This window comes from Sorex araneus, chromosome X, assembly GCF_027595985.1.
Source record: "Sorex araneus isolate mSorAra2 chromosome X, mSorAra2.pri, whole genome shotgun sequence".
Taxonomy (NCBI): Eukaryota; Metazoa; Chordata; class Mammalia; order Eulipotyphla; family Soricidae; genus Sorex; species Sorex araneus.
In genome coordinates, this window is record NC_073313.1 from 75,537,907 (window position 1) to 75,555,770 (window position 17,864).

The 17,864-nt window shown below is 45.5% G+C and overlaps 2 protein-coding genes across 2 annotated transcripts; both read right to left on the reverse strand.

The window, feature by feature from the left end:
• Positions 1–1,512: 1,512 nt before the first annotated feature.
• On the reverse strand, positions 1,513–11,233 carry LOC129399742 (melanoma-associated antigen B16-like). Its single transcript, XM_055121106.1, has 6 exons — positions 11,135–11,233; positions 7,319–7,398; positions 5,713–5,759; positions 3,826–3,902; positions 2,654–2,820; positions 1,513–2,560 (listed from the first exon to the last, which is right to left on the reverse strand). Exons 1-6 carry the CDS (start codon positions 11,231–11,233, stop codon positions 1,513–1,515), a joined length of 1,518 nt encoding a protein of 505 aa, XP_054977081.1.
• Positions 11,234–15,288: 4,055 nt separating this feature from the next.
• LOC101545401 (putative MAGE domain-containing protein MAGEA13P) lies at positions 15,289–16,290 on the reverse strand. Its single transcript, XM_004606652.1, has one exon. It carries the CDS (start codon positions 16,288–16,290, stop codon positions 15,289–15,291), a length of 1,002 nt encoding a protein of 333 aa, XP_004606709.1.
• Between the last annotated feature and the right edge of the window lie 1,574 nt (positions 16,291–17,864).

The window sequence follows — 17,864 nt, forward strand, 5'->3', positions numbered from 1 at the left end:
TGTCGTCCCGTTGCTCATCGATTTGCTCAAGTGGGTTCCAGTAACATCTCATTCGTCCATTGCGTTCAGGGTCAGGGGAATGAGGCCCATTATTGTTATATCATGGGTAGCTTGCCATGCTCTGCCATGTGAGATTCTATAGTCTTGACAACTTATAAAATGCCTGTTGGAATAGTGTATGACTGAAATACAATCATGAGCAGTTTTGTAATGGTCTCACAGTGGTGCAATAAAAAGTTTAATAAAGTGTCTGTTGAATGGAGTGAGCTATGGCTCTCTTCGACCAGTAAGAAAGAGTCATCCTTTGGTGATACAACTTCAAAGAAATGTTCTATTCTCAAATCCTTACACATATGTTCAGAACAATTTGTTTCACTTGAGTTGAACTTGAGCAAGAATTCAAGATACTTTCCATACCTGTCCTGGGTGGAAAGTTATCTATGACCCAAAAGGAACGAGTTAAGTGGTTTTCTACTCCAGGCCTTGTCTCACCTCTAAAACGGTACTGTCTTGATAATTTGGTCCCTGCCACCACACAGTTCATTTTATAATTAACTCCCATAGTAGGATTTACAGTTTCCCAACTCTCCAAAATATCTTGATTCAAGACATTTCACTTGACATTGCTGATATCTAGAGTCTTACCTCCTCACTCCATATTTTAACTTGTTTTTAAATAACATCTCACCATCTTTCTGATAGGACTTCTAACATTAGCCTTACTCTTCATTGGGTACAATCATGTCTTGCTTATCCTAGTATTTCCTCCACTAATATGGTGCTTTAAAAAAAAGCAAAAAATATATATTTTTTTCACTTTTTGGGTCATACCTGGTGATGCACAGGGGTTATTTCTGGATCTGCACTCAGGAATTATTCCTGGCAGTGCTCAGGGGAGCCTATGGGATATGGGAATTGAACCTGGGTCATCTGCATGCAGGGCAAACACCCAATCCACTGTGCTATAGCTCCAGTCCCTCAATTAATTCTTGGGAGAATAAAAAATTCAATGTACAGTGTCTTTAATTAGGATTTATTATTACTGCTTTACTGGATGAACCAAGCAAATTCAGGTACAAAATTTTACATTTTACAGAACAACAAAATGAAATGGTTATGGAAATTAATAAACCAACCAATTATCTTCTTTACATTTTTTATATATAGATTTAAATTTTTTGTCTATTTGCTGAATACTTTCCATGGAAGTTTCTCTTCCACTGCCATGCTATCTTGTTACAACACACAGAATGAGAGGAAAGATTTTCTAACTTTTGGGGGAAATATCAAGATAATTAACTTGATAAACATCAATCAAGTATGCAACAAAAGTCACTCATAAGTTTGAATTACAAAGCTGGTAGAACAAAGGAACAGCTTTTGAAAATAGCAAAAGAAAGAAATTTCATTCACACATAAAAACACAGCATTGTACACTGTGTTCTTCCTAGATTCAGACCCTTCTTGACTTAGAGCTTGACTACCCACTTTAAAGAGAACTAAGATTTGGATTCATTCTTCAGTTGGGGCAGGAGACTCTGACAAATGTGCAGTTCTCAGGGCAGTAGTACTATCTCTGGGGTGAACCATGTTCCTAATTTTCTTTTCCTCATCTTTCATAGCCTGCCGATACCAGAATAGGAAGGAAGTTGGATCAGTAATTTTGATCTTAATCAAAAACTGCATAACTTCCAACTTGTTGATTTCAGCATAGGCCCTTGGGCCCCACAGGAAGTTATAACATGGAGGAGCACTGTTAGGCACTTGCTTATATTCCAGATAATTCTCCTGCACCCACTCCCTGGTAAGGAGGTTCATGGGCTCCCCATAAATGAAGTGACTCCTTCCAGCATATACTCCAATAATATTAAGGAAATCCCACATATCTTCCTCATGGGCACAGTTGCCCTCAATAAAAATCACACCCAGGACAATTACTAGGAGACCCTTATTAGGCATGCTCTCTTTGTCACTGAGTATCCCATCATAGGTAAGGCTCAATGAGTCAAAAAGGACATAGGACTGAGTATTAGAGTCCACTTCCTTTATATCAATACCACATATCACCTCCAAGCACTTAGAGGCTTTCTTAAAGATCACAGGGAACTGTTCATGCCCATCAGTGATAACCTCCAGCATTTCTTCCATGGTAATGATGGGATCCTTCAATCGATACTTGAAAATAATGAACTGCACCAAATCAATCACCTTCGAGTCAAGTGAAAAACTGGACCAGGAATCAATTGACATATGCGAAGAGCTATCATCTGATTCCTGGAAGCTACAGCTGTCAACTGATTCTCTCCAAATTACTGAGGAAAGATCAGAGCTCACAGAACTATTGGAAAGATTTAAGACAAAATCAGCAGACATGTCCTGTTTTTCTTTTTTTTCCTGCTCCTGTTCCTGATCCTCCCCTTCCATTTGTTCTTCCTCTTCCTCACCCTCCTGATAATTTTCATACTCCTGCTGTTTCTGTTTCTCCTGCTCTAGTTCCTGTTGCCCTTCCCCCTCTTCCTCTTTTACCTTATCCTCCTCTTCCTCTGCCCTTTCAGTGCCACTTTCCACAGGAGAGGATGAGGGGGAGCAGGAGGCAGAGGGGTAAGAGAAGAGAAATGAGTCAGACGAAACGGAGGAGACTTCATCATCTAACTTAGGTAAGCCCACCTGTTCTACCTCCACATAATCCATCTCAATCTCATTTTGGATATTAAAATTTGGCTCAAATGTGAGAGATACATTTTTTGGAGTGCGGGAGTTTGACATGATGACTTTTGATGAGGGGGTCTTCAGGAAAGAGTCAGGTCGTATCCTACAGGCCTAAAGGAAAAAGAAATATTCAGTGGCCTCAGCGGAGAAACACACCCTTACTAACTCTGAAAAGTCCAACTTTAAGGTGTCCTCTTTAGGGGATACTTTAGGGTCCCACAAGACTCTGTTCTTCCTGGATGGCTTGTTCTATTGAACTCATAGAAGAATATAAGAAAGCTCCTCAGGATAAAGCCAGTCAACACAGTCTCAGGCTTCCAGGTCAGACTTTGGGTAGATGGGGTCATATTCTATAAGGTCTCTTCTGTTTTGGAGTGGATCAGCCCTCCCATCTTCCCCATACCCTTTGTTCTCTACCCACTACAGCTCTCACCTTTCCCCTGACAAAGCACAACCCCCACATCACTGCTATCCTAAGGTTAATATTTCAAAGTAAGAGTTGCATCCCTGAGCCCAGTGAGGAAGAGGTGAAGGTATCTCCCATATTTGCTCAGGTCTACCAAAGGTGACAGTAAGGGCAGGCAGAAATCTGTAAGAATCCTTTGTTCCCAATTTAGGATTTACTCATTCCCAACAGTGATACTACGGTGGGGCTGGAAGGTCCTTAAGTTAAACCCTGGCAATATCTGGGATTTTTAACTCTACTGATGTCATATGGTTCTCTTTAGACTGTTTCTATCTCAGAATAAGACCTCCACTACTCTGAGGGCCCCAGGATAAACGTAAGAAGGCACATTATCTTGTCACTTGTTATGTTCTTCTAATCCTACCAGGAAGAACTAGGCCCCTCACATTCTGTGGTCTAATTAACCTTTATTAGCTCTCATGATATTTATACTTAATTCTGGCAGGGCTTAAACCACTTCCTACTGACTGGACATCACGTGCCCCAGGGTCATGCCCTGACATCTCTGAGATACCTCCCTTAAGGCAAGTTTGGGTATGCCAGATGCAGATAACCATGTCTGGGTCCTCCCAGAATTAAGAAAAGGAGACAGATAGACTCTGTGAGATTTTTTAAGTAGAAACTATATTAGATCCGCAAAGGGTCCTTACCTTGACACCTGGGATTTCTCCCTCTTCTGATGTGATGTGACTCATCAGCTGACCTACGTTTGTACTCAAACTAATCTCTACAAAAAGAGTGAAAAGACAGAGCATCAAGTCACACCTAAAGTCTATGGTCACTGGGTCTGCAACAGAGGCTGAACCTAATTTGCTTCAGTATAGGTATTTTATACCTCTATATTCTGTACAGTTATTGCTTTTTTTCTTTTGTCAGGGCCTGTGCCCATATGCTCTAATAATCTATAATTACACTCCAAAATCAAGGTCTAAGCTCTGAAGTACCCCCACATATCTTAAGCAGGAGTTCTGGCTATCCACATGTAGACCCTCCTGACTAGATCCTGTCAGATTGGACAGCAAGGAAAGGGTAAAGTCTCTGTAGGGCTCATTCTCTCTGGGTTCGGAGGTACCCTCAGTCTTCTTTCAAGACTCTTATCTTACCAATTATCTTGTGAGATCCTTGGAATTCCTCCTCCTTGATGCCACCAGTTCAGACGAAGGATATCACCAGTCTGGACACTCTAGACAAAGATAAAAAGACACCAAATACCTCTACTTGGTATTTGCTCTGTCATGAAGAATAAACAATGCTTCTTCAGTGTATTCATCTATGCTTCTAAAAAGGCTACTTCTACCCTCTGATAACCTCAAGTCTCTCTTTCAACTGGTCACCTCCATGAGTCATTCCACCCTCTTCACTCTGATAGAACATGTAGAAAAAGAGCTGCTTCGTCCATTCATGTTCTGATACTCTTAGGGGTGAGGTTGTGTGGGGTTTTGTCTTTATAGGGAGTTATGCCTTTAGGTTTCCTCAAGAATCCTTACCTGGGATCATGTCATAGCCTAGGACTCTTCCCTTTTTTGAACTGGTATGATACCTCCCCGCCACAGGACTGTCACTTGCACAGACCAATTTCATCATGTTTCTAAGACCTTCCTCAGACTAAGAAATGCCACATATGTCCACCCTTGTCTGTGATTTTCTGTGACTGACAGGAGAGTCCGGGTGCTAAGTCTTCTTATCTCTAGTTTTATAGTCTTTTCAGGAAAGGCCAAGTCTGCAGGCACATGAGTAGGAGATCTCCATCCATTCAAGATTCTATTTGATGCATCACAAAGCCTGGGACTGTGCCCGTTGTTAACCTCAGGTAATACTCCAGAGAGGAAGCCTCACTTCCCTCAGACTCCCATAATAAAATTTACAAACACTCATCCAGGAACCTTGCCTGGAATATCTCAAAGACAACTGCAGTGAAGGATGTGGCTAGTGTTCCTCTAATCCTGCAAAGCTCTTTCCTTTATGGAAGATTCATTTCTCTATATTTTCCTTCACTTTAATTTTTTTTTACTTAGGTCACACTAGTTCACTAATGTTTATGACTTAGGCTGCAATGTTATCACACTATGCCCACCAACAGTGTGACAATATCCCTCTCCTAAAGTCCATAGGCTCTTCGTCTCAGGACTAATCAAGACTTTGACTCCTCCTTTTGATGATATGAAAACCCCCAATCTCTGATTACATGATGAAACCTGTTTAGGAATTCCCAGGATTCACTGAAGGCAGGGAAGGGTTCCCTTATTCTACATTTGAAAGTCTTCCCTTTTTACCTCAGAGACCTCACCTTGAAGCTCATCAGAGCTGGGATTCCTCTTTCAGAGGTAAAAGACCCTTTAAGGAAAGCCTCACATTCACATTCTTAATTCAAGACTAACTAAGTAACTAACTAAATATATATATATATATATATATATATATGAAATACATCTAGAAACTCTGCCTGGGGACTCCATGGGTGATTGCAGAGGCATGTCAAGACCCACCCCTGTACTCTTCTGTAAAAGGAGTATCCCTCACTTGTTCACAAACCTTACCTGTAACCTGAAAAGGCCTTGACCTTTCACCTCCTCCCTCTTCTAACCTGAATCAAAAACCCTCAGAAATATGTTCATATTCCTCAGACTAAGAGGAGGAATCCCAAGCATCTCATAGGAAAAGTGGTAAGACAGGAGATAGACTCTGTGAGATTTATTATTTCTTAGGTAGAAAGTTTTTGGCATATCAAATAAGACATGGTAGTTTGTCAGGCTCTGCCTTGCGGGCAGGATACTCTCGGTAGCTTGCCGGGCTCTCCAAGAGGGACAAAGGAATTGAAATAAATAAATAAATGAATGAATAAAATATACTTACAATATATTACCTGTAAATGTTTATTTTGTATCCATGTTTCATATACCAGGGCTATTTTGTGAGTGAAAAGGGGTTACTAGAGTAAACTCTTAGAAGTTCTGCTCTAGTCCAAGAATAGTACTAAATTTTCCAATTCAAATTTCAAGAACAAGGATGTGGATCAGTAGTAGAGCACATGCCTCACAGATAAAAGGAGCTGGGTCTACTGCCCAGCACCAGAAAAGATTGCATCTGGTTATGTCTGCTTGAATTCAGGCTAAATATCCAGAATATGAGAGGCTATGTCAGAAGACTTTGGACCCAAAAGTATGAAATGTGGGCAAAGGGAGAATATATTTGATTCTGTAAACTTCCTACTGTAGACATGTTTCAAATATATCAGTATCTATGTTAATTATACTTGTCTGGACTTAAGTGAATTGTAGCAGAACTAGAATTTCCCAGAATTAGTCCCCAAGACAAGGATATGGGTGCAAGTAATTTACCTGGGTGATAAGCAAATGAGGACAGAGACATATGGGCATGTGAAAGAGTAGGTTTACTGCCATGAGCAAACCGGGCTATGCCTGCCAGAGACTTCCGGCTTCCTGTAGAGAGTGCTGGCCTCCAGAGCCTCAACTAACAGATGAAGATGAGCTCCTGAGAGTTCACTCATAGCGGAGACTGCTCTTGATATGCTATTCGATATGCCAAAAACAGTAACAACTAGTCTCACAAAGGAAACGTTACTGGTGCCCACTCGAGCAAATCGATGAACAACAGGACTACAGTGTCACAGTTAACAGTGTTAGGTAGAAAATGTATTTGTTCCACCAACAGTCCTTACCTTGACACCTGGGATTTCTCCCTCTTCTGGTGTGTTGTGACTCCTCAGCTGACCTACCTTTGTACTCAAACTGACCTCTACAAAAAGAGTGAAGACAGAGCATCAAGTCACACCTCAAGTCTATGTGGTCACTGGGTCTGCAACAGAGGCTGGACCTAATTTGCTTCAGTATAGGTATTTTATACCTCTATATTCTGTAAAGGTACTGCTTTTTTCCTTTTGACAGGGCCATTGCCCATATGCTCTAATAATCTATAATTACACTCCAAAATCAAGGTCTAACCTCTAAAGTACCTCCACATATCTTAAGCAGGAGTTGTGGTTGTCCACATGTAGACCCTCCTGACTAGATCCTGTCAGATTGGACAGCAAGGAAAGGGTAGAATCTCTGTAGGGCTCATTCTCTCTGGGTTTGGAGGTACCAAACTAGACTGAGTAGTCTTCTTTCAAGACTCTTATCTTACCAATTATCTTGTGAGATCCTTGGAATTCCTCCTCCTTGATGCCACCAGTTCAGACCAAGGATATCACCAGCCTGGACACTCTAGACAAAGATAAAAAGACACCAAATACCTCTACTTGGTATTTGCTCTGTCATGAAGAATAAACAATGCTTCTTCAGTGTATTCATCTATGCCTCTGAAAAGGCTACTTATACTTCTAATAGCCCATAATAACACTCCCAAATCAAGGTCTAATTCCGAAATACCTCCACATATCTCAAGCAGGATTTGTGTATGTACCACATCTAGGCCCTCTTGACTAGATCCTGTCAGAATGGACAGAAAGGAAAGGGTAGAATCTCTGTTGGGCTCTTTCTGGGTTCCAAGAGAAATTCCAGCAAGAGAGATTCCACCTCCAAGCCCAGCAAGTCTGATGAAAGTCCCCACTTTTACCTGTGGGTCCTCCCCCTGACTGCACTCTGTGGGTTTGAGCTTCTCTCACTTCTCACTTAACTGCTTTCCCCTAGAGAAAGACCTGGTGATAGAAAGTTCCCTGACTTCACAACAAGCTTGGAGGAAATGCTTCAGGAGAAGGCATAACCCCAAGAATGTCTCTGATGTTGAATGCCTCCAATTGTCCACCATGTGGACATCAAGGTCTGACCTGTTTAGTACCTATGACCTCAGAGGAAAGCACTCCTCCCCAAATCCCCCCACTGCACTTCTCCATATTTCCAAGGTTGAAAGTTATGAATTCTACCTCAGGATCCTTGTCTTGGACTCCAAAATGTTTGAGTTCCTTTTTATAAAGGGCATCCCTCAGATAAAACCTAGGTGGTTGATGCCAGGAGTAATGCCTGACTGCAGAGTCAGGAGTAACCCTGAGTATCACCTGATCTGGTCCCAAAACATAGACCAAGCAACCATCACCACCACCAACAAAAAAATTTAGGTGGTTGAATTTTACTAAATGTCCACCCGAGTTTCCATAATTCAAAGCTCAGTCCCTATAGCTACTGAGAAAAATGGATGCTACTCCCTCCAGCACGATCCTCCCCCATGAATCCTGTGATGAAACCCCCAATTCTGAGAATCAGCTTAGACCCCTGAATGATTGAGATCCTCTCCTATCTTGCATATGACAACCCAACAAAGAAATCCTCAGCTGTGGAAGGTCCCCCATTTCCACCTCAGGTTTCTCCCCAAAAAGCCCAGCAAACTTTGTAGAAAAGCTTCAGGGAAAAGGCATACCCTCAATAAAGTCTGCAGGCATTGGACACCTGCTAATTAACCTGTGTACCTCCAAGGCCAGGCCTGTGGCTTGGGAGGAAGTGCCATTCCTTTACTCCAATCCGTCCCATCTCCTCTCCCCTGACAAACTCAAATATTGAAAGTTCCCACTGCTGAGGCTTGAAAGATAGCACAGCTGGTAGGGCATTTGCCTTGCACGCGGCTGACCCGGGTTCAATTCCCAGCATCCCATATGTTCCTCTGAGCACCGCCAGGAGTAATTTCTAAGTGTAGAGCAAAGAGTAACCCCTGTGCATTGCTGGGTGTGACCCAAAAAGCAAAAAAAAAAAAAAAAAAAGTTCTCACTGCCACATCAGGGTCCACATCTTGGTTTTGTTTGTTTGTTTTAGGGTCACACACAACAATACTTGGGGTGGCTTAGAACTCGCTCTGTGCTCAGGAATCATTCCTGGTGGGGCTCAGGGAACCATATGTTTTCCAAAGATCAAACCTGATTTGCACGGCATGCGAGGCCAATGCCTCTCCTGCTGTCCTGTTGTGCAGGCTTCAGGGGTCCTCAACTTGAACTCTAGCTGGTCTTAATTCCTTTCTCTAAAGGAAAAAGCCTCTGATGCTAGCCCATATATCTACTTAAGGGTTCTCAGTTCGAAATCCCCACAGATTTGAGCTCCTCTTGCTTCTGACACAGCACCCCCCAGAGAAAGCCTTGGCTGAGAGGTAGGGACCCATTGCAACTTCCAACCCCTCACCAAGAAGCCCAACAAAGTTTGGAGCAAATTTTACAAGCAGAATTCTTGCCAGCAACAAATTTGCCAATATTGGATAACTCCTAATACTCACCTATGTACGTTCAAGGTCAGACCTGTTTGGTTCCTGTGGCTTCTGAGAGAAGCACCCCACTCACCCCCCTCCCCACAAAATACCTCTAAGGTTGAAAGTTTCCACTTATACCTCTGGGTCCTCAGTTTGAACTCCAGCAGATTTGAGCTCCTTTCTAAAAAGCACAATATTAGGATACTGCCTCAGGGGCTTCCATTCTACAGTTTGTACCACCAAGAGCTTCTGCAGCTACTGAGGTAAATGTGCATTTCTTCCCCTCCAACCCCCCCCCTGAAATGCCTCTTAGGCGAAAGCCCCTACTTCTACTTCATTTGTTCAGGTTAAATCCCCATGGGTTTGTGTTTTTTCACATTTTTTTCTTTTTGGTTTTGGGGCCACATCCGGCTATGTACAGGGGTTACTCCTGGCTCAGAATTTAGGAATCACTTCTGGCAGTGCTCAGAGGACCACATGGGATGCCGAGGAACAACCCAGATTGGCCGCATGCAAAGCAAGTTCCCTACCTTCTGTACTATCTCTCCTGGCCCTCCTCTGGCTTCTGACATAAACTCAACCCCCAGACAAATTCTACCTGATAGGAGGTTCCCCACTTCCACCTGAGGGTTCTCACCTCAAAACCCAACAGTTTTGTGGAAAAGCTCGAGCAAAAGGCGAACTCAAGTCTAGGAGATTGGAACCCCTCTACTACTCACCAGGTGCACCTCCAAGACCAGAGCTGTTTGGCGCCTGTAGGTTCAGAGAAAATCAACCACCTCCCCCCACAGCCCTTAGGATCTAAAGTGCAAAGTTCCCACTGCTACCTCAGTGTCCTTACCTTGAACAGCAGCAGGGTTAAGCTCTTTTCAATAAGGAAAAACTCGCAGAAAAAAAAAAAAACTTCTCTGGCTTCCACTCGACAGCCCAGACCTGCAGCAAAGGAGAGAAATGCTTGCCACATCCTCCACCCTCTTAGAAAGACTCCGCAGTGAAAGCCCCCACTTCTACCTCAGGGTCCTCTGCTTGAACCCCTCTGGGTCTGGGCTCCTCTCTCTTCTGGCATAAGCATGCCTCCAGAGAAAGCCTCAGTGGTGGCCGATCCCACACTTCCTACCTCAACGTTCTCATCTCAAAGCCCAGAGAAGTCTGAGTAAATGTTTTGGGCAGAAGGCACGCCCTCACAAGAGCCTCTGAGGTTGCACTACTCCTATGCATCAAGTGCACCTCCAAGACCAGGACGGTTCTTCGGGAGCGGTTTTGAAGGAAGTGCCCCTCCCCCCACACCCACACTTCAACTCCACCCTGCCCAAATTCCAAGGCTGAACGTTCCCACTTCTACCGCAGTGTCTACCTCAGGTTTCGATTTTTTTTCTATAAAGTTCGAACCCAGATAAGAGGTCCTTGGTTTTGCCTCCCCAGCGCCAACATGGCTCCAAGACCGGCTGAGTTCCTTCAACTACTGAATGAAAATGGGTGCCGCTCCCGACCACCCTAGAGAAAGCCTCCGCGGCAAAAAGCCTCACTTTTACCTCAGAATCTTCAGTTTGCAACCCTGCTTGGTTGAGCTCCTCTAGCTTCTGGCGTAAGCCCCCCCCCCCCCCGCGTCAGAAAGGCTCGGTGGTGGGAGGTCCCCACTTCAACCTATGGGTCAAACAAGAAGCCACAAAATGCTCCCGGCACGGATGCCTCCTCCTAATGGCCTTTCGGACCTCCAAGGCCAGGCCTGGTGAGCCCCGCCGACCCGGGGCCTCAGAAGGCGGCTCGCCTCACCCGCAAGCCCCCCAGGCCCAAGGTTCCCGTGGCGCCGCCAAAGTCTCCATCTTGAAGCAGCGCCGGTCTAGCACGTGCAGCCCCGGCTAAAGTCTCCATATTTGTTGCGCCCCCCCCCACACACACCGGCCCATACCCCCCGGCCAGGCCCTTTGGAGTGGCCCTGAACTAACTCCTGAGAGAAACGCGTCACGCCTCCACCCCGAAACCCAGAGGAACCACCACTTGAGGCTCCTCAGCCTGACGCTCTCCGAGCTGGAGCCCCTCTGCCTTTGGACACCGGCGCCTGCCCCAGAAAACACCCTCGCTGCTGGAAAGGCCCCGACTCTCTCCCCAGGGTCCTCCGGGGCCGCCCCTGGAGCTCGGCACTATGTCTCTGAGCAAGCTGAGGCGCTTCTGCCCCCTCCCCCCGCGTGTCCCCCGCAAGGTCTCCACCTCCCGACGCCGCCGGGTCGCCTTTGTGGTTTGACCTGAGAGAACCGCGCTGGCCCGAGAATGTCTCTGCGGTCGACACCCTGGACCCCTCTCCCCCGTACCCTCGGGGTCCACACCCTGAAGCCTCGAGCCCTGACGCCTTGAGGGGGAAAGCGGGGTCATGAAGAGCCCACTTTCACCTCAGAGTCCTGGTGCTGAACCCCACACCGGTGTGACCGTCGCCTCGGACCTAAGTGCCGCCCGCGCCCAGAGGACGCTCCTCTGAGGCGGGAGGGCTTTCACTTTTACCTCAGGGCCGTCGCTTTGAAGCCCGGCGAGCAGGCGGGCCTCGCTGGGACACGGCACCCGCAGAAGGCCCCCGAGGCGGGAGCCCCCCCTCCGCTGCCCGCTCCGCGCCCCTCCGTCTCCAGAGGAACGGGCGCCAAGAGACCGTGTGGTGGGCCTTCGCGTCTTTTATAAGCTCAGCCGCATCCACCAGCTGGGACCTCCGGGGGGGCCCCCTGGGGCTTCTCGCGTGGCGTGGTGGGCGTCATCCCCCGCGCCCCCCTCTGCAGTGGGAGGGGCCAGAAATCTGCCTCTTCCCATTGGCCAGGCGCGGGACGCTCTCGCTGCTGATTCGAAGGCCTAGCCCGGAGACGCCGAGACTCCAAGCTACTGTCCAATAAGGGAGCTGCAAAAGCCCGCCTGAATATGCTCCTGCACACCGGAAGGGCGGGAAAGCCCGGAGGCCGGGGACCCCTCCGTCTGCAGTGGGAGCTCCCGCCCCAGCTCCCGCCTTGCCTCCCCCCACCCCCCCCCCCGACTCCAGGTTTTTTTTTTTTTTGGTTGACACCCATGAGTGCTCGTGTCATGCTCCTGGGGGTTCTGGGGGACCATCCTTGGTGCCACGGGTCCCACTTGAGTAGCTGGCGTGCAAGGCAAGTCCCCTAACTCCCAGAATATCCCTGCAGCACCCCTCACGGTTTTATTTGTCTCTGCCTGATACCAAGAAATGTCTTGAGCTTCCCCCTTCTGCTTTCTTGGGTGAAACAGTCCAGTCCTGGGGACCTAGTAGTGGGTAAACGAAGTTGTCTAACACAGGCCCGACCGGCGTTCAGTGCCCGGCATCCAGTGTGCTTCCTTGAACCTGCAGGCACGATCCCTGAGCGCAGCACCAGGAATAAGACCCGAGTCTGAGCATCACGGAGTGTGGCCCAAAAACAAATTAAAAAAAATAAATTGAGTGAAAGTCCTCAGATAAAGCCTTGTTTTCCTCAGATTCTCGAAATCTGGAAGTCACAAAACTGTGTCCCACCACATTTCTTAGGGCTTAACAGTGTTAGTGGTGGGCTAACACCGTTAGCCCCTAACTGTGGTGGAAGGTCTCCCCTTCTACCTCTACCCAAATTTTTAACCTGAAGGTTCCTTTTTCTCTTATCTAATGGCAATCCTGAGAAAAATTCGATGGCATGGCTGACTCTTGGGATGGGTGTATACACGTCACCTTTGGGAAACCTGTGGCCTTCTAGCTAGGGTGGGACCTCTGTGATGAGAGCTCCCTCCTCTCTCTCCCTTAGCATTCTCCCCTTAGGCTAGCTAGGTCTCTTCACTCTGCTGACCCCATCCTAGCTCCAACTGATACCACCTCACCTTCTTGTGATCCTTAAACAGAAGTGATACAGCAGGAGCGGGAGAGGAGAGGACCAGGCCACTTCAAATCTCACCCGTGCAACAGGTAGCCTGTCAGGATAATGGGATGGCTGGGGGTGGGGTAAGGCAGCAGATAAAAAGAAACCCTCAGGCCCATTTCTACCTCTCTCTCCTCCCTCTCCAGACCTCCAGGATAAGATTAGGGCTGTGAACCCAGATGCGTGGCTAAGAACAGGCAGGCCACTTAGGCCCAGACGGGCAGAATACGGGCAGGGCTCTGATGTCCAAGAAAGATCAGATTCAGGCAGAGCTCAGTCACCCAAGTGGTGATAAGGTGCTGAGCATAGGTATTCCTCACCCACGTGCACGTGACTAGATACTGAGGAAAGCATACCTGGGATTGAGTGATGCAGGAACAGGACCTGGTCATTGTTCACGGGAGGCAAGCAGACTATGTGGAATGAGGCAGAGAGGTCTTTTATGGGATGGAGCAGCACCAGGGACAGGGCCAGTGATGTCATTCATGAGTTAGGGAAAGGCCTGGACATCTGGGGAGGGATCCAGACCTTATCTGTACAATAAACTCTAACTTTTAACCTTCCAAGTTTTGTATGCAAATCTTTTATACATATCTCAAGAACTCAGTAGGACAGGAAAATGCTTTCATGCTAATAGAAGCAATACCTCCAGGATGATACAATCATGGTTCAGAATGGGGCTTCCATAAATGACATCAGAAAGAAAGGATGGGGTTCAGATACCTTATGGTGATATCACCTCATTCTTTTCTCAGATTTCACCCTTTAACTACTAGCAGTTTATTAAAATCAGTGTTCCATTTCCAGCTTATCTTCTAAAACACACCATCTGAAAGGCTGGTCTTAGCTACTACACAGCTTAAATTTTTTGTGTGTGTATGGGGTAGGGAATGGCACATTCAGGGTGCTCAGGGTTTAATACTGGCTCTGAACTAAGGGATCAAGCTGTGCTTGAGGAACCACCAAGGTGCTAGGGATTGAGCACAGGTAGCCGTATGCAAGGCAAATGCCTTGCCTACTTTACTGTCTCTCCAGCCCCCTATTTTTAGAAATATAATACTGAAAGTTTATATTTTGGTTTTTGGTCCACACTTAGCTGTGCTCAGGCTTAATCCTGGCTCTGTGCTCAGGGATCTCTTCTACTGGTCCTTGGGGGTGCTGGGCACTGAACACATGTAGGATATTTGCCAGGCATGTACACTACCCACTGTACTTTCCAGCCCATAAAATTAAAGTACCCTAATTCCATTCCACTCTCCCTCCTAACCACCCCCCCCAACCATAGCAGGATTTAATTTTCCAACTCTCCAAGCAGCTTGGCTCAAGGAATTTAGACTTGGCTACTCATGTCTGGAATCCCACCTTACCACTCATTTTCATTTGTTCTGTAGATAGTAATGGCATTTTATCAATCTTTCAATATGGTTGCTGCTCCTAGACTCCTGCATCCTATATTTATATATCACTGACTCTATTATCCCTACTGTTATGGAACATTTTCTAAAATTAAAACACTCAAATTATATTTAGAGAATAAATGAACTGGTGAACCAGGAATCTTTTATTAATATTTGATTACCCTATTAATTAGACATGCCTATCCAGACATACAAAATGAATTACAAAAACAACAGAAAAAAAGAATGGAGGAATCCTAGGATTAAACATCTTTTATGTGCTTTTCTTTCATTTCTTGATCTCATCTATTTTACTGCTGGACTCTAAACATTTCTAAGGCCATTGTCATTCTACTTTTATGTTATCCCATTTCAGATCACAAAAGGTTGCCTCAAGTTATCTTACAGAATAGCAAAATTTTTCTTCTTATATATAATAAACAATAGTTAATGCATAAACTTCACTCATAAACTTATACTGTAAAGTTAACAAACCTTTTAGAAGTAACTGAAAGACAAAGAAAATAGATGAAACCTGCAAATTTGTCCCAAATTATTTAGAATCTTCATTGACCTCCTCCAAAACACAATGAAAAAAAATATTCTTCTGGCTTCACTGAGAGCAGGAGGATTTGCTAAACAAGACAGTAGGACTTTAGCTGGTTTTGGTAGTAATATCATCTGGGGCATCAATTCCGGTCTTAGATCTCTTGATCTCATCTTGCAAAGCTTCCTCATACCGGGAAGGGAAGGAAGTGGGGTCAGTCATACTGATTCTGGAAAAAAACTTCAGAACTTTCATCTTGCTGGTTTCGGCATAGGCCCTGGGTCCCCACAGGAATTCATAGCATGGAGGATCACTGTTGGGAACTTGCTGGTAATCCAGGTACTTTTCCTTCACTAAATCTTGGGTGATGAGCTTCCTGGGCTCCCCATAGATGAAATCTTTCTCCCCAGGATGGACTCCTATCATATCTAGCACTTCCCAGATCTTCTTCTCAGAGGCACGGTTACCCTCCATAAAGATCACACCCAGGATTAGAATCAAGAGGCCAGTCTTGGGCATGCACTGATCACCACTCAACATTCCATCATAGGTTAGGTCTAGTATTCTGATGAGCTCATATACGTGCTTGGTGGGATCCACTTCCTTCACTTCAAGGCCAAAAACAACCTCCATGCACTCACAGACTTTTTCAAAGATCACAGGGAAGTAGGTATGGTACTCTTTGAGGACATTCTTTAGCATTTCTGCTTTAGTGACAGGCTCCTTTGATACATATTTGACGCTAAGAAACTGCACCAATTCAACCATCTTCTTGTCAAGCACATCACCGAGTAAGAATGATGCAGATTGTGGTGGAGACTGAGAGGTGCTAGGATTCTCTTTTTCCTTGCTGGAGCTCTCATCTGATGTGCTCAGTGAATCAACACTAGTGACAGTGGAATGAGTGCCCTGAGAACTCTGGGAAACACTGGGTGTCCCAGCAGCAAGCACCATCTCTGAGAAGCCCTGGATTAAAGAAGGAGAAAGATCTGGGGACTCTTTCTCCCCCTCATCTACTGGAATCTGTGCACTCTCTAAAACTGCTGCATTTTCTTGAGTCTTAAGTTCTCCTTTAAGGTTCTGGCCTGAATTCTTGCATACATCATCCATGATGTTTGCAACTGTGCACGGGCACAACAGAAGATGAGAAAACTGGCCTAAGGAAGAAATAAAAAAAGTGTTAGAGGCTCAACCTTATTAGCTCCTACAAAGGCTATTAAAACAGGTCTTATCTAGTATTTCAGGCAAATTCTATCTTTCTGATTTACTGTACTATAAGAAACTGCTGAAGGATCTGAGAAAGTTCCTCAGGGTTTAGCCAGTCAGCACATCCTCATATTTAGGCTACTACAGTAGGAGTGGGGATCCTAAGGAGATAGATATTCAGGTTCCTAACCTTTATTCTTGGTACTAGCTTGACTTCTTTACTATGTTTTACTAATCTGAGGAGACGTGTCCCGTTATCAAGGTCCTCATACTTGAGCTACTTGTGTCACACCACATAACAGGAGTTGAAAAGGTACCAAATTACAGACTCCAATCATAATACTGGACCCTTAGCACTGACAAGACAGAAAGGATTAGACTTTGTTAAGTCCTACTGTTCTTGGGGAAATGGTTCTCTCAATGCTCACTCATGTTTCTCACCTTTACCCTGAATGAGCCTCGGACTTCCTGCTCTTATCACTGATGTTGGATGCTTCAGACCAAAGTCCTCATATTTCTGAAAGCTCGGGATGAAGTGTAGCTTAGCTCAATAGGGTTTTCAAGCACTGATACAAAAAAATCTGAGTGAACTATCAATAATACTTCAGAATCTGTAGTGATACATAACTACAGTCCTCCTCAAATACTTATTTTTATTCTCTTTGTTTTGGTTTTTGTGTCATACCCAGTGGTGCTCAGGGTATAGTCATTACTACCCTTGGTGGTGCATGAGCGACCATATGGGATGCCAAGGATACTCAGGATGGCCGTGAACAAGGTAAGCACCCTACCCATTCTACTATTGCTCTGGCCCTTTACTGACTTGACTTCTTCTTTCTACAGACCAGAAAATTTGGTCCTCAGGCCAAGCATTCTAGCTCCCAGGGACTACCAACAAGGCTGGACACAGAGAATTAGAAAGGGAACCTCTGCCTTAACTTCCCTGGTCTGAAAATCCCTTAGTGGACAGCAGGAAGGGGAGGACCTTCGGTGTCCTTTCTATCTGATGGGGGGGGGTCCCTTGACACTGCATTCAGGTTTTTCCCTTTGAAATACAGGAAAAGATCACCTGTCTCTGCTGATTTGGAGCTATATCCTGCAAAGAAAACCCTCCCATACCCCTGACTCCCAAAATGTAAGTTTGACGCATTACATATGGGGGCCTAATTTGAGGTGTCCTAAGGATAAAAAGATGCTTACTTGGTGAGCCCACCCTATGTCAGCTGGAAATGAGGGGAATACATAGTATATGGAGACCTGTAGTCCCAGTCCAGACACGGCAGTACCCAAAGATACTTGGTCTATCCCTGTTCTCAGTCCTGGTAGGTAGAGAGGTGTAGCTTTTCAGAATCCTCATCTTAAGGCCTGAGTCCAGTTCCAACTAATATGCATCATCTCTCTTTACCAAGGATAATTTCAGAACACCTTCATGGACCTAGTCTGGGGCTAACCATAGCTGACAACATGGAGGTGGGGTG

Bases quoted from the DNA above. Each gene is read 5' to 3' on its own strand.
- LOC129399742 (XM_055121106.1), bottom strand. From the start codon at position 11,233: ATGGAGACTTTAGCCGGGGCTGCACGTGCTAGACCGGCGCTGCTTCAA. The intron at 7,399-11,134 runs GTGAGGCGAGCC...ATCTTTGTCTAG, and splicing joins TGGGCCTGGGGGGCTTGCGG to AGTGTCCAGGCTGGTGATAT. The intron at 5,760-7,318 runs GTAAGATAAGAG...TTTTTGATTCAG, and splicing joins AGGATCTCACAAGATAATTG to GTTAGAAGAGGGAGGAGGTG.
- LOC101545401 (XM_004606652.1), bottom strand. From the start codon at position 16,290: ATGGATGATGTATGCAAGAATTCAGGCCAGAACCTTAAAGGAGAACTT.